Below are 25,589 nucleotides of genomic sequence, written 5' to 3' on the forward strand. Positions count from 1 at the left end.
CTCCTTTCTGGGTCAAGAAGAAGCCTCCACTGAAGAGCCTCATTCCTTTTACACATGTGCATGGCCTAATTCTTCTGGTAGAGAGCATAAGAACCCACTGAGCCCGTGGGTCCTGTAGACAAAAGGAATCCACATCAAAGTGGAAGTTGGGATGGGAACAGAAAAGAGCAACCTCTGAACACTTCTGTCTCCCCATCATATCAATTCAGTCACCTTTGCCCACTGCCCCTTGTCATTCCCACACCCTTTCTTCCATTGCTCATCCTACCCACAACTCACCATGTAGCCCCATCACCAATGTGTACACACACACACACACACACACACACTACACTGGCTTTTAGAAAAAGGTATAAAGCTAGCATATAAAAGAAAATGCATCATCATTTTTACTTGAAGGAGCATAAAAGAGTTCTGGACAATTACCATCAATGGAAAGTGGGAAGGGGCAGAAAAAAGGGGAGCTGCAAAGAAAGGGAGGCCCAGATTGTGTCTATAAATTGGGGCCAAATCTTGGGCTGATCCCTGAAGCATGCATGCATAGAGCAAGCCCCCAACAAAACAGCTGAGGCTAAAAGGACTGAACTGAGAATGAAGCTGTCCCCAAAAGAGAATTTACAGTTTTGGTTCAACCAAATTTATTGCTTGCTGTAACAAAACACTCAGCAGGCATTAGAATTACACATTGAGATCTATGAAATGTTCTGGTAATAAATGAAAAGATGGCAAACCTTTCCAGGTAAGAAAGAAAAGCTAAAAAGAAGTATAAATTCTAAAACTAAAATAAAAGAATGGAAAAAGACATCTACGTAAACACTAATCAAAAGAAAGCTGCAACATTTATATCGATATCAAACACACTGGCTTTCAGAACAACAAATACTGCCAGGGATAATGAGACATTTCATAATGACAAAAGGGGCCAGTTCCTGAAGAAGGGATAAAACCCATAAAGTTATGTGTATGCACCTAATATAAGCTTCAAATCACAGTTTTTAAAAGTCTACAGAATGAACAGGACAGTGGAGAGCAGCAGGAATCTATCTCCCCATGTGGACAATTACACCCACAAATCTGTTGTGACTATCTGGATACTCTGGAGTCTACAAAAAGGATGGTGCTTCCAGGGAAAGGCTTGCAGAGTAAATTGTTGATGGTTCTAGTCAATTTCAGCTCACAGCAAGGTACTGCCTACCCAGCCCCAGCTCAGGGACAGGCAGGAATGCAAGTGGTCCTGAGCATCTTCCAGGCAGCTTGAGGAAGCCAGGCCGGGCACCACAGGGACTGTGTCCTACAAAATTTGGGGATATGTGTTTTAATTGCTGGTTGCTGCTTCTGGTCTTAGAAGCACAGATGCATGGAGGGGGCAGCTATTCCTTTACCCCACTCCCACTACAGCTGTCCCCCTCCAGAGGATGAAAAGTCCCAATGCATTTTTGTGTTATTATTTTTTTCCTTTTTAAAATTCTCCTTCACTTTTCTTTTTTATCCTTTTTGGCAACCAAACCTTTAAATTCTAGGATATTCAAAAGCAACAACATACATAGGGTAATTTAGAAAGTCACTATGCATACCCAGGGAAAGACGTGGGTTTTAAAAAAGATCTCAGAATCCCTTAAGTTTAGACCTCAGTCTGATAAGCAGCACGGATACAGACTATAACAATCAAAAAACAAAAACAAGTCAACAAGCCCTAGCAGGAGAGAATAATCCGATTTCCAGATTATTAGATTACATTTGTAAGTCCAGTTTCCAACAGAAATATCAAAATCACAAGACACACAAAGAAACAGGGAAATACGGCCCATTCAAAGGAAAAAAAAAAAAAAATATATATATATATATATATATGCATATATATGTACATCACACACACACACACACACACACACACACACACACACACACCATCTCTGCGAAAGGCCAGAAGGCAGACTGGCTACACAAAGACTTTAAAACCACTGTCTTAAAGACGCTTGAAGAACTAAAGAGAGACGATATATATATTACAAATGGAAATAACAATAAAGAGACAGTAAACCCAAAAAGAAGCCAAAAAGAAATTCTTCAGCTGAATAATAACAATAACGAATGAAGAATTCACTAGAGGGATTCAATAGCAGATTTGAGCAGGCAGAAGAAACAATTGGTGGACTTGAACGCACAGAACAACTGAAAATATTGAGTCAGAGGAACAGAAAAAGAAAGATTGAAGAAAAGTGAACAAAGCTGAGGACACCATCACGTGGACCAACCTATACATTATGGTGGTTCCAAAGGAGAGGAGAGAAAGAAAGGGGAAAAGAGATTATCCAAAATAAATAACAGCTGAAAATTTCCCAAACTTGATGAAAGATGAATATAAACATTTCAGAATCTCAGCGACTCCAAGAGGAATGAACCCAAAAAGACCCCACTCCAAAACACATTATAAGCAAACTGTTGAAAGATAGACAAAGAATCTTGAAAACAGCAGGAGGGAAGCAACTTATCACCAACAAGATGTCCCCAAGAAGAATACCAACAGATTTCTCATCAGAAATTTTGAAGGCCAAAAGGTAGCAGACTGATGTATTCAAAATGCTAAAGGAAGGAAGGATATCAACCAAGACTCCTAAGACTAGCAATACTGTCCTTCAAAAGTGAAGGAACAATTAAGACATTCCCTAACAAAAACTGGGGGAGTTCATTACCAGTAGATCTGCCCTGCAAGTGAAAGGACACTAGACAGAAACTCAAAGCAATGGGAAGAAATAAAGATCTCAGCGAATGTACTTACATGAACATCTATAAAATTATTAGTTGATCCTTGGTTTGCAACTCCACTTCCTATGCTCCACATGATGTAAGAGACTAATACATTTTTTAAAAACTATTATTCGTTTGAAAGCTAGTATTATGGGGCTGGGACTGTGGCTCAGCGGTAGAGCACTTGCCTAGCATGTGCGAGGCCCTGGGTTCCATCCTCAGCACCACATAAAAATGAATAAATTAAATAAAGATATTGTGTCCAGTTACAACTAAAAAATAAATATTAAAAAAATGCTAGTATTATTAATTTGATTTGTAACTTCACATTTTTTCTACATTATTTAAGAGATTAAATGCATCAAAATATTAGTTTACGTTCCGGAAAACACTACATATAAAGATGCAATGCTGTACCATCAGTAACTCCAAGAGTGTGAGGGTAAAGCTTATAGGAACAGAATTTTTTAATGTTACTGAATTTAAGATGGTAAAAGTTCAAACTGGATTGTTACAATATTAGGATGTTCCATGTAATCCCCATAGACACCACCAAGAAAATGCCTATAGAATACACATATATAAATAAAAGGAAGTAAAAAAGAATTAAAACATTTCACTGCAAAAAAATAACAAAAAGCAAGATAGTAATGCAGAAAATGGGGGAAACGAAGCTGTAAGGCAGGTAGAAAACAAATAGCTCAAAGAAGGGAAGTCAGTCCTTCCTTATCAGTATTTACTTATATGCAAATGAACCAACTGTTCTGATCAAAAGACAGAGAGTGGTTGGGCTGGGGATGTGGCTCAAGTGGTAAGGGGTGGAGGGGGCTCTGGGTTCGATCCTCAGCACCACATAAAAATAAAATAAAGATGTTGTGTCCACCAAAAACTAAAAATTAATTCATTCTCTCTCTCTCTTTCTCTCTCTCTCTCTGAAGAATGGATTTAAGGAAGCAGATCTAACTGTATGTTCTCCATTCACTTCATTAGAGACACAAACTGGCTGACAGAGGAAGAATGGAAAAGGTATTCCAGGTAAATATTAAGCAGAAGAGAGCAGGGTGACCACAAATAAGAGTCCCCAAAGACAAACACTGTACCACTCCTCTTACACGCTGTTCCCAGAGTCAACAGAATCAGAGACAGAGTGGAATGGTGGTTGCCAGGTGTTGAGGAAAGAGGGAAGGGGGAGACATTTTTAGTGGGTACTGAGTTTCAGGTTGGCAAGATGAAAAGAGACCTGGGATGGAGAGAGGGAATCACTGACAATAATAAACATACTTAGTGCCACGGAATTGTACACATAAAAAATGGCTAAGACGGTAAATTTAATGTCATTTGCTGTTTACTGCCACTTTAAAAAGTATTATTTTTAAAAGAAATTCAATGGTGAAAAGATGACCCAACCATTGTTAGGGATTATCAGCAACCCCCTTTCAGCAATGGACAGAATAAAACAAGAATTAGAGACAAAAGATGCAAACACATCCAAATACTGACCTAATTAATATTGATAGATACACCCAATAATTGCTGAGTGCATTTTTTCTCAAGAGCACATGGTATATTCACCAAGATAGGTCCTATGTTGGCATTGTAATGGTTAATTTGAATTGTCAACTTGATTGGATTAAGAGATGTCCATGATTAAGAGACTTACTGGCATGTCAATGAGGGTCTGTCTAAGAGTCATTGGCATGTGGGAGAGCCAACTGAAACGGAGACCCTACTTAAGTGAGGGCAGCACCATCCAATAGGATGATGGCGTGGATGGAATAAAAGTTAGAAGAACAAGGAAACAGTAGCACAGCAAATTCTTCTTGAAGAGGTTCTTAATTACTACTGCAATCACCTGAAGGTATCAGACTCTGCTTCCAAAGGGGACTCTGCCACTGATTCTGCAGAAACCTTCAGTCTCATACTAGGGTAGCACTGTTGAACCCTCCTGTTCTGGGGCTTCAGCCTCTTGGACTGCACAGCTACTGGTTCTTCCAGCTCTTCAGCCCGCAGACAGCCATTGTGGACTATCCAGCTTCTGGTCACATAAGCCAATCTAATAAATCCCCTTTTATAATTATCCTTCCTGTTGATTCTGTTCCTCTAGAGAACCCTGATTAATACAGTCACAAACCCATATTGTCTTCTGTCCACCATGGTATTACATTAGAAATCACTATTTAGGAAAAAAAAAATATCTGGAAGAGAAACAGCACATGTCTAAGTAATGCATGTATCAAAAAAGAACTGCAAAGTAAATTAGAAAATACTTTAAATTAAATAATAATAATAAAGGGTATCAAAGTTTGTGGACTGCAGCTAAAGCAGCACTTGAGAACAACCCCAAGCATTACATGCATAGGGCAGAAAGTCTCCCATCCGTGATCTAAGCTTCCATCTTAAGTCAGAAAATGAAGAGCAAAGTAAGGAGAAGAAAGGAGACAACAGGGCAGAAATTGATGAAATAAAATATATAACGGAGAAAATTAACAAACTAAAAACTGGCTGTTCCAAAAGATGAAAAACTGGTGAATTCCTAGTTAGACTTAACAGGCAAAAAGAAAAATGTCCATCATCAAGAGTAAAGAGCAGTTGTCACTGAAGACCGTGCCCTTAACTGAGATGAGGAGACGGTGGTATTAGGTAGGGTGGCCAGCCTAATATGCTTCACAAACTAACAGGAATTCAGAAGGGCTTGGAAGCCAAATACAAATCCAAGTTCTACCTCCTGATAATGTGCAACTTTTAGCAACAGACTTGTTCCTGCTAAGCCTAATTCTTCATCTATAAAGTAAGGATAACAGTATCTATCTCACAAAATTCACACATTACCATGAGTTCAGAATTGAAAAGCGTTAGTACCCACCACAGGACCACTCAGCTGTGATTGTGAAAAGATGTGCACTGCACTATAAGTGAACGGCATCCTCCTAAGTTGTATAGTACACAGCCTATTCAATGGTACCTGGAGACCTCACTGGGGACTCAAAGCATTTCAACAGCAAAAGATATAAGGTTATTATTAATGAAAAGAAAACCAAATGTTTTCTAGTTTAGGAACTATGACTTCATGTCTGTGAAACTACAAAATAATTGCATCATTCTAGTCACATCATTAACCATGTCTAAGTTACTGTGTACTTATCTGTAATACCTGTTGTTAAAATATTCCTTGATATTCAAAGCAAAATGCACTTCCATTGGCAACGCATGAATGAACTAACTGACCTATGTCCAAGGTTACTTATTTTAACCACAACGACAGACAAGATGATAGCAATGTTTCTTGGTTAGTGTTATAAAAGGAAAACATGCCAGGCACAGGCACACACTTATAATCCCAGCAACTCAGGAGGCTGAGTCAGGAAGATGGAGAGTTCAAAGCTAGCCTCAGCAAAAGCGAGGTGCTTAGCAACTGAGACCTAAAATACAAAATAGGGCTGGGGATGTGACTCAGTGGCCAAGTGTCCCTGAGTTCCCAAGTACCAAAAAAACGAATAAAAAAATTTTAAAAAGGAAAACATGTTTAATGACAAGATTAAACAAAACACAGTGTTGGTTTTCTCATTGTTTGCACATATGAACAACAGGATTCCTTCTTACCTGATTTGTGTTTCAAATTTGTAGTCACCCCGTCAAATTCTGATTTATCGATTTCCCATGCGAGAGGTAGCTTGCCCAGACTGTTGGATAAGTTTTCCAAACTATTGTCTTCATTATAGATTATCTCTGATGTACTAGTCGGGATACCGACGTACCTTGATGAATTATTTCCAGAAGGTAACGAGGTACTATCAGGGAGGCAAGAAGAGCGGGCTGGATTGGGGGTTTTATAGATTGAGGTTGCCTGGTTGAGAAAGGCATAGTCTGAACAGATGGCATAAATTTTCTCCCGAGTATGAGTCACAGGACAACTCCATGGATAATGCCCATCTCCTCTGGGACCCAAGGGTGCTCCCGAGGCACTTGTGCAGAAAGATCTGACAGCACCTTGTAGATTTTCTTCTGGAGACTGCCTCTCAGATTTGTGTCCACCATTTCCAGAATCATTGGACCTTTCGGTTTCCGCAACGTTAGGCATTGAATGCAACTGTAAAAGTTTCTATTACTAGGAAGAAGTTGCAACCCTTTCTGTTTCTTGAAAAACAACTTTGACAATGACTTACAGCATTCTGTAAAATCTTGAGAGCTGTGGAATGGGATCCTAAGGAAAGAGGGAGGAGAAAGAGTGATCAACAACCCGCATGACACTAAAAATTCTATTAGGTATTATTCGTATGCCTTCGTTCAATCCATTTGGATTTTCCAATGGCCATATGCCTAGAGTTATGATCAGTAGCCATCCATATTATTTTTAAAATTAGCCTAAAATAAAAGATTAGAAAAATACAAATACCCTAGTTAAAAAAATGGACTGAGTATCTGAATAGTCACTTCTCCAAAGAGGAATGTCCAAGGAGCACATGAAAAGATGTGCAGCATCTCTAGCCACCACAGAAATACAAATCAAAAGTGTAAGGAGGTACTAACTTAAGGGTCGGCTGCCTATAACCAAATGACAGGTGATAACCAGCACTGACAAGGATGTGAAGAAACTGGAGCCCTCACACACTGATGGTCCAGTCAATTTGGGCAAAAGATCTTCAGGCATTTAAATGGAGTTACCATGTGGTATCAAGTTCATTCCTAGGTACACACCCAAGTGAAAACACATCCACATGTTAATAGCAGCGTTACTCACCATAGCCAAAAAGAGGAAATGAACCAGATGCCCATCAAGTGACTTATGCTCAGTAGTATATCCAGCAATAAAAGCAATAAAAGAAGTACTGATCCATGACGCAACATGAATGAAATTTAAAAGCATTATACCAAGTGAAAGAAGACAACCACAAAGAAAAAGACACTGCATGACTCCTTTTATATAGTTTTAGCACAGACAGGTCTACAGGGACAGAATGCAGCTTAGTGGCTGTGTACAGCTGGAGGGTTGGGTGAAGGGGTTTTTTGAAGAATTAAAATATTTAATAAATGATTGGCGGTGAATATACAACTTTGTGAATATATTAAAATATACTAAATGCCATTGAAGTTTACCCCTTAATGGGTGAATTGGATGGTGTGCGAATTATATCTCAACAAAGCTATCTAAAAAATAGTGCTTTGGGCAAGATTGTTAAAAAAGTATACAGGCAACAAAGATATATGATGGTCATGGATCTAAATCCACAAATAATATAGAATTTTAATTTTTAAGGTTCTTCACCTGACCAAAAACAACAGTTCCAATCCAGGTGTCACAACCTTCTGAATCATCTCAGAAAGGCTAAATTTCAGGACCAACCTGATTCTTTTGAGGAAGAAAACAGAAAAGTTTAAATAGCACCCGAGGGCACTCAAAGCAGCTAAAGATTCATATAAAAGGAAGTCTTTAATGACTCAAACCTTCCCAGGTAATGTGGGAGACACTGTGAAGCCAGCAGGCGCTGGGCAGAGAGTGCAGATTTCTCTGGGTTCTAGGGATGGAGCAGCACATAAGAGATTCCATCCACTGCAGGGGACCAGTTGGACTCTCTACAGTTAATCTCTCTCCCCTTTGCTTACATTAAAAATTAGAAACAAAAATAATTTTCATAAGTTACACAGAAATGATTATATAAAAAGTCATACAAACACTGAATGACATAAGTCTATAAGGAAGCCTGCAATGATGGAGACAATTCACACAGAGCCTCTAGCTTCTCCTGATCCCTGAGCAGAAACTGGAGAGAAATGGCAATTTCTTCATGGAGTTTAGGGCAACAGACTCCATGTGAGGAGAACTCCATATGTGCTAGATGGGATGCAGTTTCTTTTACTTCTAAGGAATGCTTTCTTTCTGCCCATACCTTCAGGGAGGGCTTTTCAGTAGTCTGCAGTTTATATTTGTGTGCAGGATTGGTTTGAGAGGTGCTGCACCCCAAAACATGGAACCTGCAGAGTTTCATTTTGGAAACATCCTTTTTTTTTTTTTGATAAGGAAATTTTAAGAGCAGGTGTATCCTATCTCCAGACAGAAGCATTCAAGCTTCCTGCTTCTTCCTCTTTTCGTGGTGTTGGAAGTTGCAAAGGAAAGCTATGCCTGAGGTTTACCGACCCAATTCTGGTCTCAGAGATGTCCTAGAGTAATATTTTCTACTTCCTATCTGTCATCCTCATGCCCTTTTCGAAAAGCTAGTGTGGAGAATTGGGTCTGTGGGGTTGTGTGGCTAGGCTGGAGTAGGTGAGAAAGAGACCAAGTTTCACATGTAGAGCAAAGGACAGAGGCCACTGATGCTGGTTGAGTGGGAGGAGATGGAGATGTCTCATGCACTGCCCTTTCTATATCACCATCTCAAGCTTAGCTGTGTTTTGTCATAGCTTCTTCCTCACTTAAATGAAATTTTGCTGGTGGGTCCAGTTCTCTGTATGGCAGTTTGGTAATTTTATGAAGTACGCTCATTTGGAACATATATAGTAGATATTTGGATCAAAAATACAGGCAAAAGGAAATTAAAAGTTGGGGTTCAGCTTACAGAAAGCTACAGCCAGAAAAGAATAAAACACTTCATTAATAAAAACACAACAGTCTGGCTTCATATGTGTTTGGGGTCTATTTGCTCTTAAATAATGGTCACTGAACAAGAATGTGCTCTTTGGATGCAATTTTACAAAAAGAAAAAAGAAAGAAAGAAAGAAGAGGAGGAGGAAAAGATCGTGGTCAACATGAAGATGTGTTTTACATTGTCACTAAAAACCAAGGGTATCAAAACCTTCTCATTTGAACCACTGTTTATATGTAAATTTATCTGTGAAAATTTTGTTTACTATTTATAGGTTTTACTATTTGAGTAAAATATATTGCAGAAAAAAACACAAAGTACCAAAAGATATCACACAGAAAATGAAACTTATCTAAAACGCATGACCCAAACCCACACTAGTGTTTATTTTCTTTCCACATTGTACTGATCCATGTCTACTCTCCACTGCAAGCCAGTGGGGCTTTACCATTGTGTCCTGAGAACTTTGCTCAGATCTTGGCTTTCTTACAGTGAACTATGCACAATTTTTTGCTGATAACAGAATCATTACAGACATCTATTGTTGTATTATGCTGTAATTACAGCCTTGGGAAATACTGGACATACTTCAGTATCATAAGGGGCAGAGTGTCCCTCCACTTAGCCTGCAGCTGTCATGGTTCTCACATGTTGGATCTCCCTTTGTCTCCATATTTATAAACCATCCCCAATTCCATGCTCACTTCTAGCTCCCCAGCTCACATCATTTCTAATCTGACCTGTACCCATACATTAGAAAACAAACTTTGCTACACATTATGATCATAGAACTTCCCTGCCTTAAAACCCTCGGCTCTAGGAACAAAAGGCCAACTCCCCATCTGGCCACAGATCTATTACTTTAGCTCTTCCTCACAACTCCCACCACCACCCACCTCCAAACTTCTTTTTGGTTCTCTGTGGTGCTTTCCCCTCCCACATACCCTCCTTTATTAATTTCCATTCATCTTTCAAATGTCCATACAGGTCACTTTCTGGGGAAGCTTTCTTTGCTCCTCAAACTAGGCCAGATCACCCAGTACATATTGGGGTAGTAGGTTTCCTGCGCAGGTCTTCCCAGGGTGTAACTGTACATTAGTGCGAGAGTGCACGCTTGTGTGTGTGTGTGTGTGTGTTTTCATATGATAAAGGTCTGGTTCCTGACTGTTGTATCCCCAGAACCTAACAGCTGTAGAAGTCTGGTTCAACATATATGTTTGGAGTGCCTACATCCACCAGACATTACTGTAAGCCTTCATTTTGATGGAGGTGCCCTCATCCAAATATGTGAGGCATAGATGTATTAGGACTTACTAATAAGAATGACTGCAGGGTGTAATGATTTATTCATAATATCATGTCACAAGCAACAGAAATGTTTAATTGTATGCCAAGCAAAATTTAATGAAATGGCAAGCTTTGAATACATCCTTAGGATAACGATTTGTAAAAGCCATGGGAACACTGTTCTTAAAAGAAACATACAGTTTGTAAAGCCAATATTCATTAATCATCTTATATTCCTTTCAAGTTATATTTTAAATCCGTGTTCTTCAGTATCAAGTTTACTCGAGAACTAAACATCCCTAAAATCTCCTCCGTAAAGCCTTCCATGTACGACGACTATGATCTATACCCTGTATGGAAGGCAACTGAGACGCAGGGGCAGTTACTGAGGGTTGAACGTGCCCAAGGGCCAGACCAGAAGGGCCCAGACCCAGCCTTGTCTCTCCTTCCCACCTGGTGCCTTCCCCACCGCTGCAGCCCCGCGATCACACCCCGTCTCCCCAGCGCAGAGGCCGGCGGCCTACGAAAGGATACCGGGACTCCTTGCGCCCGCGCCGGAGCCAGGCTCCCGGAGAGACCGCGCGTGTTCCGCCGCCTCCTCTGCGACGCTCGCGGCTCGGCCGGGCTGGGAGGACGCTGGGACCACGGCGACGGTCGCGCAGGCCGGTGCTCGCCGCGCAGAGCCGGTGTGTGCAGAGGCGGCGCGGGCCGGGACTAGACAGCGCGGTGCGCCGGTGCCACCGCCCTCCCGCGGCGGCCACCGCCCGCGCGCCCCGCGCACCTACCGAGGCCCGGCGGCCCGGGTCCCCGCACCCGCAGAGGATGGTCCAGGCCTCCTCGCCTCCAGGCTCCCTCCTCCCTGGCTCCGGCGCCGGAAGACGTGGTTTGCCGCAAGGGGGAGCGCGTGGAGGCCGAAGTGACCGTCACCAACCTGTCCGGGGACCCTGGGACTTTTGGGGCTAAAGATTCCGGGGCGGATGGGAAGCGGGCAGTTACTGCCCCCGGGCGAACAGCAGAGCCCCCGGGTTCCGGACGTGAATGGGAGTTTATGTTCCTAAGGACAATGGCGAAAAAACAGAAGAACCCCCTGCCTTGCTCCCCAACCAGACCCGCCTGGGCGCATCGAGCCACCCGGCCCATTTGGGTTTTCGGGTAGCTCAGAAGGGTCCAGGGAGGGAAACAGGCAGAGGGGGCGGCGCCCGGTTTCCAGCTGATCCTGAGGCCTCCCTAGTCGCGCACCCGCCACCACTTTGGCGGCCCAGGCCGGGTGCGGGCGCGCAGCGGGAGGGGACCGCCACCGCGAGCTGGGTGCCCCGGGTCCTGCCGAGCGTGGCGTGGAGACCAGAGCTGAATAGTGGTCACCGGTGTCTATTGGGCACTTCCAAATTGAGCTTTGTTCCCGAAAGGACTCGTCCTTTCTACCCATGGTGCTTCTCTCTCCCTCTGCGACCCTACTCCTTCCAGGAAGGACAGGCATCAATGCAGTCCATTCGGACGCGACAGAACTCCGGAGAGGCTAGACCTCTCTCAGCCAGGGAGGCGATGAAGGCTCCTAGAGCGTTCGGGCGGCAGCAGGCCCCGCCGTTGTACCCCGAGTCCCCCCCCGGAGTGCCAGGTGTGCGGGGGGCGGGGCGCACTGCTGGAGGTCACCTCGACTCCTGCCCACTCCCCAGTGTACCTCTGGTCAGTGCAGCCGGGTTGGGTCGCTGCGGCACTCGTGGAGCCCCGCGCCGGACCCGGATCACAGCTGCCAGCACGCCGCCAGCGATGCGCCTCGGGTTACCCTGGGGCTGGTGTCTCTGGTCCCATTGGAGCGCGCCAGGGCAGCACTTTGGACTGCGATGGCCGGCCACAGGTCGTCAGACATCAGTGACAACACCTTCCTTTCATCCCTCCTTTTATATCTAACCTTTGCACGTGCTGAGGATGTGGTGACCAAAGAAATGAAAAATCTTAGCTGTGACTCCAGACCCTTGTGCGCCTCTATTGGACATCTGTAGTGTTTATCTGTTCCATGAAAGCCACGACCAAAAAGTAAAATATGGATGAGAGTTGGTTTAAAAAAAAAAAAAAGCGGGGGAGGAGGGAGGAAGGGGGAGAAAAGGAAGAAAGAAAGAATCTGGCAGGATTTCCGCTAGTCCTGCCGCGAACTACATATCCCAGGGAGCCTGGGGGGCCGGGCCGCGTGTCCACTCTGCCATCCACTTGGAGAAGCCCTTACTCAGCCTGGCCCCGCGGCAGGCCAATCCTCTCCCCTTGTACCTTAGCTGGAACCTGGAACGGATTCGCCCCCCAAATGATGCTCCAACAGCAAAAATAGCACAAGTTTATAGTTGCCCCAAGAAAGAGAAGCAGCGCGGTTCTTGCCGGTCTTAGTGGAACGACTAGCATCCTTAACCTGGACATGCCAGCGCTCCGGTTGTGACTTTGTGGGGACTTGGAGAGTCGAGCAAGCGCCTGCCGTGCACATTAAAGGACACTTTCTGGAGCCGCGTTAGCTGCCGCGACCCACCAACGTGCCGCTGCCCAGGTCTCCGCTGGTGTCGTCCCCTTCTTACACGTCTGCATTTATCCGTGGATCATCTCGAGAGTCCGACTTGTAAATGTTCAGCATTTTGCTGCTTTACTGCTTTTTTCTGGGGACGGTTCCAGCACTTGCCGAGACCGGCGGAGAGAGGCGACTGAGCCCAGAGAAGAGCGAAATATGGGGACCCGGACTAAAAGCAGATGTCGTCCTTCCCGCCCGCTATTTCTATATTCAGGCGGTGGATACATCAGGGGATAAGTAAGTCAAGAAACCACTCTTCAACTATTCGGGATTGCGTTAAGACTTTTTGTTTCTTCCTTTGTTTCTCATCCACCCCAAAACTCGCTTCTCCACAGCAGTTTTACTCCAGGATATTTGGATGCTATGCACATCTGGATTCCCCTTCCCAGTCAACTTTTCTCTGTAGCTTTAGAAATAATTAGGAATTGCAATATGTAATATAATAATAGCTCTTCTCTTAACTGTTTTGATAAGTATTCCCGCATTATCAGGGCAAAACAAAGCTCCTACTCTTTGCTGGAAATGCTATTTCTAACTACTTTTTGCATAATCTGTTGTAAGGAATTAAGTTCGGTTGTTAGAAACTTGATTGGCTTCAGCTTTCTGTGGTGCTGCCCTAGAGTTTCAGGTAGACATGGGCGGGTAAGCATGTTTTAAAACCCAGTAAGAAAAACTAACTACTATCTAACATTTTAGAATTTAGAGGAAAAGTTTGGCAGTACAAAACTCCTATATGAGTGTAACAGAAATCTGTTTCATTCCAATGAACTCTATACTTTAAACTTATATTTATGTGCATTTTATAAAAAATATATTAGGAATAAAATATTTTCCAGGGGTTAGGAGTGCAGCTCAATGGTAGAGTACTCACGTATCATGTGTGAGGCTCAGGGTTCAAACCCCAGAACTTGGGGGGGGGGGGGGATTTTTCTAAGGAAAAATAAATCTGTAAATTTTGTCATTTGGCTATAAAGAGTACAGTTGGAGAAACAAATACCACCTCAACTCCAAGAGCACTCACTCCACAAACACTTTTATTTACAAAGATGGTATACTACCTACCTTGCTTTTGCCCACACCTGGGCATGATTTATAATTCTGATATTTTTTAAGAATTACTGAGAGTTATTTTTCAAAATAAGGTCATCTTTGCAGGCACACCATTGGATCACAGATTTTCTGATGTGACAGACATGAAATAAATAGCAGACTGATGCTGTTATCTATAAAATTATAAATATTTGCATGCTTACACACATCAGTAATCTTAACATATCCCTTTGTCAATGTCTAATGAAACTTTTAAAAATTATTTTTATTGTAGATGGACACAATACCTTTATTTTGTTTAGTTTTTTTCTTTTAATGTGGTGCTAGGGATTGAACCCTGTGCCTCACATGTGCTAGGCAAGCACTCTACCACTGAGCCACAACCCCAGCCCTAATGAAACTTTCATGTTATTTTCATCATTGTCTTCCTCTTTATTTTTTAAATTGTTGATCCATCATATTCATTCTGGCACTGAAAGCATAAAAGAGAAGAAGCAAGCATGTTAGAGGAAGAATGTGGAGAACAGAAAAAGTTTACTGATTGAAGAGCATAATCATTTGTTGCTTATTCCTTAAAATAATCTCTGTATCTCATTGTTCTTCACATCACAGATTCACATCTTCTCCAGGTGAAAAGGTGTTCCAGGTTAAAATCTCAGCACCAGATGAGCAATTCACAAGAGTTGGAGTCCAGGTTTTAGACCGGAAGGATGGATCCTTCATAGTGAGATACAGAATGTATGCAAGCTACAAAAATCTGAAGGTAGAAGTTAAATTCCAAGGTCAACATGTAGCCAAATCTCCATATATTTTAAAAGGTAATTTGGAACAGAGTTTTATAACAGTAGTACTGAACACAATAATACATGTCATTCTATCTACAAAACAACTTGGTGTATTTTTTTTTTTCACTGAAAGACAAAAGATGTGTCCTATCTGAAAGATAAGGTCGGAGTCTTGGTAAAAGAGAGAAATCCAAGATATGAGTAGAAATTGTAGTTTGCTAAAGAGCAAGGAACATAATTAGAGAATTTTCTGTCTGAAAACATAATATTAGCAAGAATAATCAAGCTGTATATATGATCCTATATGGTATTTTGTTAATTGGAGATAGAAGATGTTATATAACTGATAAGAGTTATTGAAACTTGGTAGACCACTTTAGGAAGGAAGATGGCTTAACGCAGAGAGGGGGAGTTGACTATTGTTTTTTGTCATTGTTCCAATGCCATTTTTCCAGGGAAATTTTCTGGTGGTTTGTAATATAGGATGAGACCTGTTACCCAGGCCATTCCCTCTCAGAGGAGGCAGGACCCCAAAACACTGGGGAAGCATTGTATATAACAAAAACATCCCAAGAAAGGTAACGTTTCTTTAAACGTCTAGGTTCCTTTCCTGCCTCCCATCAGGACCATGTGGTACCGAATAACCTGCTAAACCTAAAAAAAAAAGTACTGTGGGCTGGGTTGTGGCTCAGCGGAAGAACGCTTGCCTAGCAAGTGTGAGGCACTGGGTTCAATCCCTGGCACCACATAAAAATAAAATAAAGGTACTGTGCCCATCTACAACCAAAAAAAAAATATTTTAAAAAAACCAAAATACTGCATTCTCAGTCCTCCCCGAATCAGGTGGGAGTCCGAGGATTACAGAAAGTAATGACAGTAAAAATCCATTCAGATTCTGCTACATGATGTTAGTATTATTTCTATAAATGTGTAATTAACTCATCATAATATTAATGAAATAGACTGCTTTGAGGATTACCTTTGCAAATTTGTATTTCTTTTTTTTTTAAAGAATGGCAGAGGTTCTTTGTTTACTTTTGTTGTTTTTGATGATGTTTTGCCCATTGAGAAAAGTACTTTAGAAACTTTAGAAACTCATTTGTATAACAGACCATTGAAATATTAATTCTTATGATTTTTGTCCTTCACTAAAGCAGGTGTATTCCTCTAATATTCTTTTATTAATGTTTGGAGATTCTTCGGTACCCCAAACATAAAGAGCAACCAACTATAATATCCACTGTAGAGGACACATTAGAACCCATCAGCTTTCTTTTGAACTTGTATAAAGTAGACTCGAACATGAAGATGTCACGGGAGTTCATGTTGAAGAGCTGTCAGGAAGAACGCCGACTTATTCAGAATGCCCCAATGTAATAAAAGTGTATTTCTTTTAAATTATGTTTTCAATCCATATGCCTTCCTACTTCACTAGTCAAAATTCAAGAAGCCTGCATTTTGGGTATTTGTTGCATGTGTCAAATACTGAGTAAAATATTCACTCTTGTACTTTGTTTTTTGTGTGTAAATAGGGCCGGTTTACCATGAGAACTGTGACTGTCCTTTGGAGGACAGTGCAGCCTGGTTACAGAAAATGAACTGCCCAGGAACCATTGCGCAGATTCAGAAAGATCTGGCACATTTCCCCACTGTTGATCCAGACAAGATTGCAGTAGAAATCCCCAAAAGATTTGGGCAGAGGCAGAGCTTGTGTCACTACACCTTAAAGAATAACCAGGTACAACACATGATTGAGGTTTGCTTGATCTCCTGATTCTGTTTTGTTTTGACCATTTGGCTACAATTTGCTATAAACAGTCCTATTAATCATCATCCTCGTAGCAATCATTGTGACAAGCTTTTCCTCAGTCAAGTCTGACAGTACTTTTAGACTAATGTAAGAAATGTTAAATTCTCTTTTAGGTTTACATCAAGACTCATGGTGAGCATGTAGGTTTTAGAATTTTCATGGATGCCATACTACTTTCTTTGACAAGAAAGGTAACTATATCTTTTCTCTGAGTCATCATAAGCGATTGTAATCCAGCTTTCATAAAATAATTTTTCAAAATAAAACTAGTAACAGGGCTGGGATTGTGCCTCAGTGGCAGAGCCCTTGCCTCACAAGCACCACATCAAAATAAATAAATAAAATAAAAGGTATTGTGTCCATCTACAACTAAAAAAATATTTAAAAAAAAACACTAATAACAATACCAGGATGTTCTATTCTAGAGTCTTAGTAGAATGATATTCTGAAATCTTTTATAGGCTGCCTGTGTTAGTTTTCAAGACTGCTCTAGCAAAGTGCAGGAGGCTGAGTGCCTTAAACAACACTTTATTCTCTCGTGGTTCTGGAGCTCAGAAGTCCAAAATCAGAATGCTGGCAGGGCCACGCTCCCTCTGAGATTGTGAGGACATTCTTCCCTGCCTCTGGCTGGCTCTGGTGGCCTCAGTCCTTGGTGTTCCCTGGTGTGCATCACTCTGCTCTCTCCTCTCTCCACGTGCCCCTTGCCTTCCTGCGTCTGTCTCTCTTGTCTCTTTTCGTAGGAACATCAGTCATTTTAGATTGATGGACCACCCTCCTCCAGTGTGACCTCATCTTAACTAATTACATCTGCAACGACCCACTTTCCAAATAAGGTCATTCTGATATTCTGAGATTTAGAACTTAAGGATATTTTTTAGGGGAATCAGTTAGACTCGTATCAATGCCTTACAAAGGAAAGAAAATGCCTGTGGTAAAATGATTTTGATACTAAACCCACTTCAAGTCCAAAGAAGATTACCCCTTTTCTGAATCCTGTTCCTTGGCATAATGTGTTTTAATAGGAGCTAGTGGAGTATTTCAACAATACTGTTAAAATGGCTGATATGAAAAATTATACCAACGTTTTTTTACCAATTGTGTATTTATGTAAAAATCTATTACAACGTTTACTTATTGAATCATTTGTGCATATCTTGATTGAATTACTCATGGAAATCCATACTTTTCTTCTCAAGATTGCAAAGCCTATGCAGTCAGTGAATCCTAAATATAGTAGTACTTAGCACCAGTATTATGCCTCCTTTAGGCTAAGACATTAGATTACTGGCAAATATTCTTGCTTATCTGTGTCCATGAGAAAAATAAGAATTTTCTTCAGGACTCCAATTTCTCAAGATGCTTCTCAGACAAGACCAACACAATTCCTACCTAAACAAATAAATAGGTTTGTATACACCTTGTTTTGCAAATACCCCAAGCATTTTCCATGGCTAATAAAGCAGGTTCTTTCAACATGTTCACAACATTTGTTAGTCAGGGATGCATAGCTTGGAAGCTCCTGTATTGGCCTTTGGTTGGATTTCCTAAATTCAAATCCTGTCCCTACCACCCACCTGGTCTAAAACAGAAACATCTGGCGCATTCACATGAAACTAAGGCTAGAGTCCCAAGTGCTCTAAAAAGAATTCTTAGAGTTGTTTTCTAATGATTCTCTTGTCTTAGCATCTCTTGGCAGCTTTAGAACAAAGATTACCTTTGCCACCTTGTCCTCTTTAGTGAGTCTGTTGGCCAATTTAGACATCACAGAAAGGAAACTTAGAATGCTTATACATGTGACCATATTTGGAAAAGTTACCCACTATTCAAGCTAAAGTCACGATGGCCCAAAACTTATAAGGTTGGCCTTTCATTTGGTGCAATTGCTAATTTTAATTGATGAACATAAGGTAGTATGCAATGCAAGAACTGCCAATAAGCTCTTTGTTTTCTTTTTCCTAGGTGAAGATGCCAGATGTAGAGTTTTTTGTAAACCTGGGAGATTGGCCTTTGGAAAAAAAGAAGTCCAGCTCAAACATCCATCCCATCTTTTCCTGGTGCGGCTCCACAGATTCCAAGGATATCGTGATGCCCACCTACGACCTGACGGACTCTGTTCTAGAAACCATGGGCCGGTGAGAGTCGAGTCGGGTTGACCCAGCTGGGCGTGCTCTCTTGGGTGAGTTCTTTCCTCCTGCCTCTGTGGTGTGACGGTTTGGGAGGGAGCCACGCTGCCCTTTCTGTGTTCTAGAGTAAGTCTGGATATGATGTCTGTGCAAGCCAACACGGGGCCTCCCTGGGAAAGGAAGAACTCCACCGCCCTCTGGAGAGGGAGAGACAGCCGCCAGGAGAGACTGGAGCTGGTCAAACTCAGCAGGAAACACCCAGATCTCATTGATGCCGCCTTCACCAACTTTTTCTTCTTTAAACACGACGAGAGCCTGTACGGCCCCATTGTGAAACACATCTCTTTTTTTGATTTCTTCAAGGTATGACATCTGTAGTGACCAATCCTTTCTGCATTCCCAGTTTTTGTGTAAATAGCATTCTGGGAAAGGGGAATCGAAGCCTGTAAATCACAGGGGAGGAGAGAAATGGGTTTGAACAGCCTGCATCTGTTCTCGGCACCCAGCCCTGACATGGAATTATGCACGAGGGAGCTTGGAGTCTGAGAAGAGCTCTAAGTTTTTCCCCAGCTAGCCCTTAAGATAAGCACATGTCAGCTCAAATCCTTTTTTTTATTAATAAGTTCATGTCAGTCATTTTACACGGACTTCTCACCAGAACCAGAGCACGGCAGCAAACTAAAGAAGATAAAAACCAGGTGTCTCTTATCAGGCCTTCTGGTGAGGACTGACTTGAAATGCTGACATTCTGCCTGGGAATTCTGGAATGGCTTTTCACATCCAGAATGTGGATTACTCATGTTTCCCAGGAAGTCATACTTTTTCTAACAGCTCCTTTCCTCAGTGCACAGCGCCCTGCTCCCTAGATCACCGAGGGGAAGAGGAGTGTCTGTAGTCCCCTAGGGTAGAGAGATGGCAAAAGGTAGTCAGCCATCCTCCAGTAGGGAAGGACAAGTGGTGAGCGAACTGTCTGCTCCATAGACAGCCAGATTTTCCTTTGATGGGTTACATGGAGGTAGGTAGACCCAAATAATGCTGTGTGTTGAATTGTCATTGTTTTTTCATAGGCGTATCTCAAAGAAAGGAATGATCACAACTAGAGAGCAAGATGAGCCACCCCTCCTTAGACAGCTGTCACATCATGCCTTGGCTTTTTCCTGCCTGTGGAATTTTCTATAACTTAAGGCGATTGATGACCACAGCTCTGTGGATATTTTTACTCATAGATGTTCTTGCCCTGGAGCTTGTTAATTTCCTTGAGACATTTGGGTGGCCCATCTGGTGTTTCAAAAGTATGGTTAGCATGGCACAGAATGTGCCATCGTTAGGTGCTTATGCCATCCATAAAGAAGTAGAGGAATGACAAAGTTGCAAGTCTATTTTTTTTATGTTGTAGTCTTTTATTTCATTGGCTTCTTCAATATTAGATTTGTTTCTCTCTTTGTGAAATTCAGGACCATATCAAAATAAACATTTGTTTATAGGTGAGCATGTTATGTAATAATAATTACCAAATGACAAAGGCATAGGGCAAAATCTGGCCCCTGCTTTTGCAATTGTATCTGTAGATGGCAGATTGATGTGTGGAATGCGGAGAGGAAAAAAAAGAATGGAAAAATGGGAATTCAGTGGAGGTTCTTATACTCTACTGCTGTTTTGCAGCATAAGTATCAAATAAATATCGACGGCACTGTGGCAGCATATCGCCTGCCCTACCTGCTAGTGGGCGACAGTGTCGTACTGAAGCAGGACTCGATCTACTATGAACACTTCTACAATGAGCTGCAGCCCTGGAAACACTACATTCCAGTTAAAAGCAACCTCAGTGATCTGCTGGAAAAACTTAAATGGGCAAAAGACCATGATGAAGAGGTAAGGTCGGTCTCCTGGAAGGTTTACTCCCACTGTGCCAGATGTCACTGGTAGGTTTGCAACGTCTTGGGCCTGGAGAGTGCTCTGTGTATGCTCAGATACAAAAACGGGAAGCTGCCTGCCCAGGAGTGGTACAGTAGCTCCCTGGAGCAAACACAGCCCTTGATCTTAGATAACTGTCCACTCTGCATGTGAAATGAAAGCTAAGCCTCAACCAGATTATGTTTTCTCTTTTGGTAAGCATTGTCTCTGGAGATACCAGTTTTGCCCTCACAAGTAATGTCAAAATTAAGATGGCCAGTCTGGCAAGAGATGTCACTAACCTTTGTGGAGTAAAATGAGGAATTACAGGAATTAGCTTCAAGCTAATGGCTGAAAACTGTGAAGGTAGTGCATTAATATAGCTGCACCTTGCATTCTCTTTAGGAACTCACTCTTCCTTTGCTTGCTGTATATCTTCTCTCTCCACGAGAGGTTTAACTCTAGGAAGCACAATATGACTTCTCAGACTTTCAAGTCTTGAAAACCTCCCTTTAGTTTTGAACAGATAAAGTCTGTTAAACATTCCTTTGTCACATGAGAACCCCCAGGGCTATGCTTCCTGCTGTGGTCTCACTGTATGTGCTCTGTAGTTTTGGTTGCATATGTCTGCATAGGAAAAAAAATGCTTCATGAAAGTTTGTTTGTTTTTTTTTTAATTTCCAAGGCAAAGAAAATAGCAAAAGCTGGACAAGAATTTGCAAGAAATAACCTCATGGGTGATGACATATTCTGTTATTATTTTAAACTTTTCCAGGTTAGTATTTTCCAAGAAAATAGACATATAACTTAACAACTGGACATGTAGAGAGGCAAATAAGATTTAACTCACTTAATTTCTAAAACTATATTAATATAATGTACCTTTTAACAATTTCTAAAAGTATATTAATATAAGGAGATTCATGTACTTCTTTGGGTGAAAATCGGGACAAATACTAAGTAGTAATAATACATACTTGAAAAAAATGAAGCTTAGCTGATGGAAAATATTACAACATCAAGTGAAAGAACAAACATTAGAACTATGTGGCATATGATTAGGGAACGGCAGAGTTACCATACATGGTTTGTATTTTCTCTTTGTATTATGTTGCTGCTGCCTTGTCACTTCTTTGTGTAAACAGCTCAAAGTATGTGTTTGGGACTCTTGTCATGACCCCCCCATTGGGCCAGGAATTCTCTTGGAAATTATTTCCACAGACTTAAGCATTTAGGGATTATAGTCAAAGCATATCTGACAATTTCAAGGCTCATTAGAAAACTAATACAGCAGTAAAGATGTCATTTGCTAATAATAGCATTAGATCTAGATTAAGCTTTCTATCTGAGAATTGTACATATTGAGCCCCATACTGTAGGCTCTGCTGCAAAGCAAAGTTGATCTGTATCTGATCTGAACTGGCCCCTCCTGTTCTGAAATCTTCCCTACGAGATGATGAAGCAATATAGAAGAAAAAATGTTTAAAATGAATGAACTGGGGGGATTCAATCTGAATATCCAAAGATCCACTGGGTGGTGTTAACATCAGTGTTTCGCATGGTGCCCGCCCCAGGGTGAGAATTAGTGAAGAGGATACTGATTGAGGCCGGGGCAAGCCATGGAGGGGCAGGTAGAAATCTGTCCTCAGATTCTTATTCTAGGGCAGATCATGTGCAAAATTGTTTTCACTTTAAGGCAGAAGGTGGTTTAAAAAAAAAAGTCATATAAATTAGGAATAAAATAATGGCCATTTAGGAACAGACAGCCAGAGTTTAAAGAACTTCAGGACTCACACTCTGTTGTTGGGCATTTTGGGGATTACAGGGGACTCTGCACATCAAATTTTTACATACACATGTGAGTAAAGTGAATCTCGGTCTGCAAATTCCACTGTGTCTTATTTGGTGAATGCACTTAAAGTGTTGCATAAGGGTTGTTTTTCTATTGTCACTCATCAGGAATATGCCAACTTACAAGTGAGCGAGCCCCAGATCCGAGAGGGCATGGAGAGGGTAGAATCACAGACCGAAGATGACCTCTTTCCTTGTACATGCCATAGGAAAAAGGTAACAGAACAGACCCTGTGGCCAGCAGCAATGTAAGAGTTAGGGTTGATCCAAGTTTACACCCATCCCTCTAGTCATTCAATCAGGCAACAAACAGTTTAATTCCTCCTGAAGCCTCCAAGCAACTTAGTCTACTAGGAAGATGGTTGTAGTAGATAATAACATTGTACAAGAAAATGTGCAGTTAAGTGAGGAGCCAGAATAGCTCTGGCAAAGCTGAGCGAAGCCTTTTTCAACATGAGAATTCAGATCACATAGCATTTGAACAGATGTTTGCAGTTTGAAAAGTATTTTCACATGGATCATCTGATGCCCTCATCTCCCCATGTGATGGGTTTGGCAGAGGTCATCATTCCATTGCAGAGATGAAAAAAATATTCAACCATAAGTATTCATGCTACAGTATTTAAAAACAATCTCTGTTGATGCCACTACATGATGACCTCATTTGCAAAGTTCAGATTCACATATGGACTTGTAAGGCTTGAAAAGATAGAAGTCATACAGTGATTGTCTTTGTTTTATGGTTAGCAAAACTGAGCCCATAGAGGAATTTAGCTCAAAATTATCTAGCAGAAGTATAGCAAAACAAAACTATCTCGTGATCAAGTAATGCATTTTTGTACATGGAGGCGTAGTGTTGTTTTGATTATAGTTGAATTTTTGTGGGGAGGAATATAAATTACAGTTTTCTGCATTGCTTATATGTTTGTGTGTGTGTAAATATGCTGGCTAGACATTATTTTAAGCATAACAATTTTGTTTCTGAATGCACAAAGTCAAAGTTGTGGTATTATAACCCAAAATGGGAAGGGAGACTTGGCATCGGTTATGTCAGCCTCTCAAAGATGTTTAAAAGCAATAAGGTGACCACTGGCCCCAGTGATGTGACAGAACCAGCTCATGTGAGCTCACCACCTATTGGTATTCAGGAATTTCACACACTAGTTAAATTTTTGCTACCTTGGAATCATTCTTTGGGGGAGTGTTTGTACCATGACAGTCAGCATACCTTTTGGTTTTGTTTTTGGAGAACTGATTTACCACTAGCTCACTGACCCTCAAGTGGTACAGAATCAGTGGTGACCTCTGTCAAGGCCAGGAAATCACTTCAAGTCAATGTGGCACAGGAATTGCAAATCAAAAGGTTCCCCTCACCAAATTTGTGATTTAGGGTTATGACATTTCCCACTTTGGCTCCAGTGGAGACTGTAATGTTCAATTTTTTTCTTTATCTGTGAGTGAGAGGAGGTACCAATCAGTATCTTCCACTGATTAGTGGAAATTAGTGACAGGATAATAGCTTTGTTCATATTTTGTTCTTTGTCTACGCCAGCCCTTCACTGATTCTGTTCCTCACACAAGACCTTAACAGTAGCACAGACCCGTGGAAGTTTGGGTTCCCCACCAGTAGCCCTGTGAAACACAGTGTGATTTGCACTGGGGATGATTCTGATCCTCTGGAAATAGTTCTGGGTCCTAAAATTGTGGAGCAGAAACTTGGTTTTTTTCTTCCTCTCCCCTTTAGGAGAGAATAAATAATTGATTCATAAAAACTTCTTGATGGCTCTTCATATGTTGCTTCTTCATTGCAGACCAAAGATGAACTCTGATATGCAAAAATACCTTTCCTTCAAATAATGGTGCTCTGAAGACTCTTCTCAGCAGAAAAGAAGAATATTTTTTTAAGTATTAATTCCCCAATATAAAATCTGTTGTGAGATTATGTGCATTATGAAGATTTTTCTACTATACATCATTCCCCTGACTGTCCTTTAAAGCACATTTTTAGAATTTTATAATAAATGCATCTTTATTTTAAAGGCCCTTGCTGTGCTATCACTAGCTGTATCGGGACCAAGAGCAGAAAGAGGGAGGGTGAGCTTGACGCAGCAGCCTTGCCGCCTCCCTGTCTTCACCTACATGACCAAGCAACAGACCTGTCTCCTTTAAACCACTGCTCTTTTGGAAATTCACTCACTCACAGCAAACCTAATCCTAACTAATGTGTCACACAAGGCCTCTCTTAATCTGACCTCTCCCACTTCCTAATGCTACCTGAGGCCTGATAAAACCATTCCTCTCCCTCTTCTGTCAATGCCTGTTTCCCTACTGCCCTGGTATTTGCTTTTCCCTTGGTCTGGAATGGCAGGACCCACTCTTCTTTGTCCAGCGTTGACATCCATCAGTATTCCCAAGGTCACTAAGCCAATGCCCTGTGTTATCTTCTGTATCAGTTTTCTTGGGCTGCCTCAGCAAACCTCCATAAACTTCGTGACTCAAAACAACAGAATTTTTTTTTTCCTCTGGAGGCCAGAAGTCTGAATTCAGGGTGCCAGCTTCCTTCTGGAGGCTCTGAGGAACAATCTCTCCCAACAACTTCCTTCTAACTGGTGGCATCTGGCAGTTCTTAGAGTGGCACTCACCACTGCCTCTGTGTGTCTGTTTTCCCCTTTTCTGTCATTGAAAAGATGTCTGTCATTAGACTTAACACCCATACTAAATCCAGGATGATCTCATCTCAAGAATTTTCATATTTGCAAAGTCTTCTTTCTAAACGGGGTCACATTTCATAGGCACAGAGGTTAGGATCTGGACATATTTGGGGAGGCCATTCTTCAACATCTCCTAAGAACATTTCCTTGAAATCAGGAACAACATGAGAATTCCTACTCACACTCATCTAACATAGTGCAGGAG

The 25,589-nt window shown here is 41.5% G+C and overlaps 2 protein-coding genes across 6 annotated transcripts in view; one reads left to right on the top strand and one right to left on the bottom strand.

Moving 5' to 3' along the window:
* Positions 1-12,682, bottom strand: part of Bivm (basic, immunoglobulin-like variable motif containing) — a 33,046-nt gene extending 20,364 nt beyond the window's left edge. For 2 of the 5 annotated variants that reach the window (XM_046454979.2, XM_046454975.2), the window contains exons 1-2: positions 12,292-12,436; positions 6,349-6,949 (exon numbers count right to left, since the gene is read on the bottom strand). In XM_046454979.2, coding sequence (XP_046310935.1) covers positions 6,349-6,826 — 478 coding nt within the window. In that variant the 5' untranslated portion in view covers positions 6,827-6,949; positions 12,292-12,436. Of the gene's footprint in view, positions 1-6,348; positions 6,950-11,147; positions 11,272-11,398; positions 11,923-12,291; positions 12,437-12,522 lie in introns of those variants that run through there. The other 3 variants (XM_046454977.2, XM_046454976.2, XM_046454978.2) reach the window with 3 other exon arrangements.
* Positions 12,683-12,791: 109 nt separating this feature from the next.
* Poglut2 (protein O-glucosyltransferase 2) lies at positions 12,792-24,712 on the top strand. The gene is made up of 10 exons (XM_046454972.2): positions 12,792-13,398; positions 14,824-15,029; positions 16,529-16,734; positions 16,920-16,997; positions 18,766-18,938; positions 19,055-19,292; positions 20,592-20,801; positions 21,508-21,597; positions 22,782-22,889; positions 24,485-24,712. The coding sequence occupies exons 1-10, from the start codon at positions 13,217-13,219 to the stop codon at positions 24,500-24,502; spliced, it is 1,509 nt and encodes a 502-aa protein (XP_046310928.1). The 5' UTR covers positions 12,792-13,216; the 3' UTR covers positions 24,503-24,712.
* The last annotated feature ends 877 nt before the right edge of the window (positions 24,713-25,589 follow it).

This window comes from Marmota monax, unplaced genomic scaffold (genome assembly GCF_021218885.2).
Source record: "Marmota monax isolate L192 unplaced genomic scaffold, Marmota_monax_Labrador192_F-V1.1 WCK01_AAM20220418_F8-fsc00026, whole genome shotgun sequence".
In the NCBI taxonomy this organism is placed as follows: Eukaryota; Metazoa; Chordata; class Mammalia; order Rodentia; family Sciuridae; genus Marmota; species Marmota monax.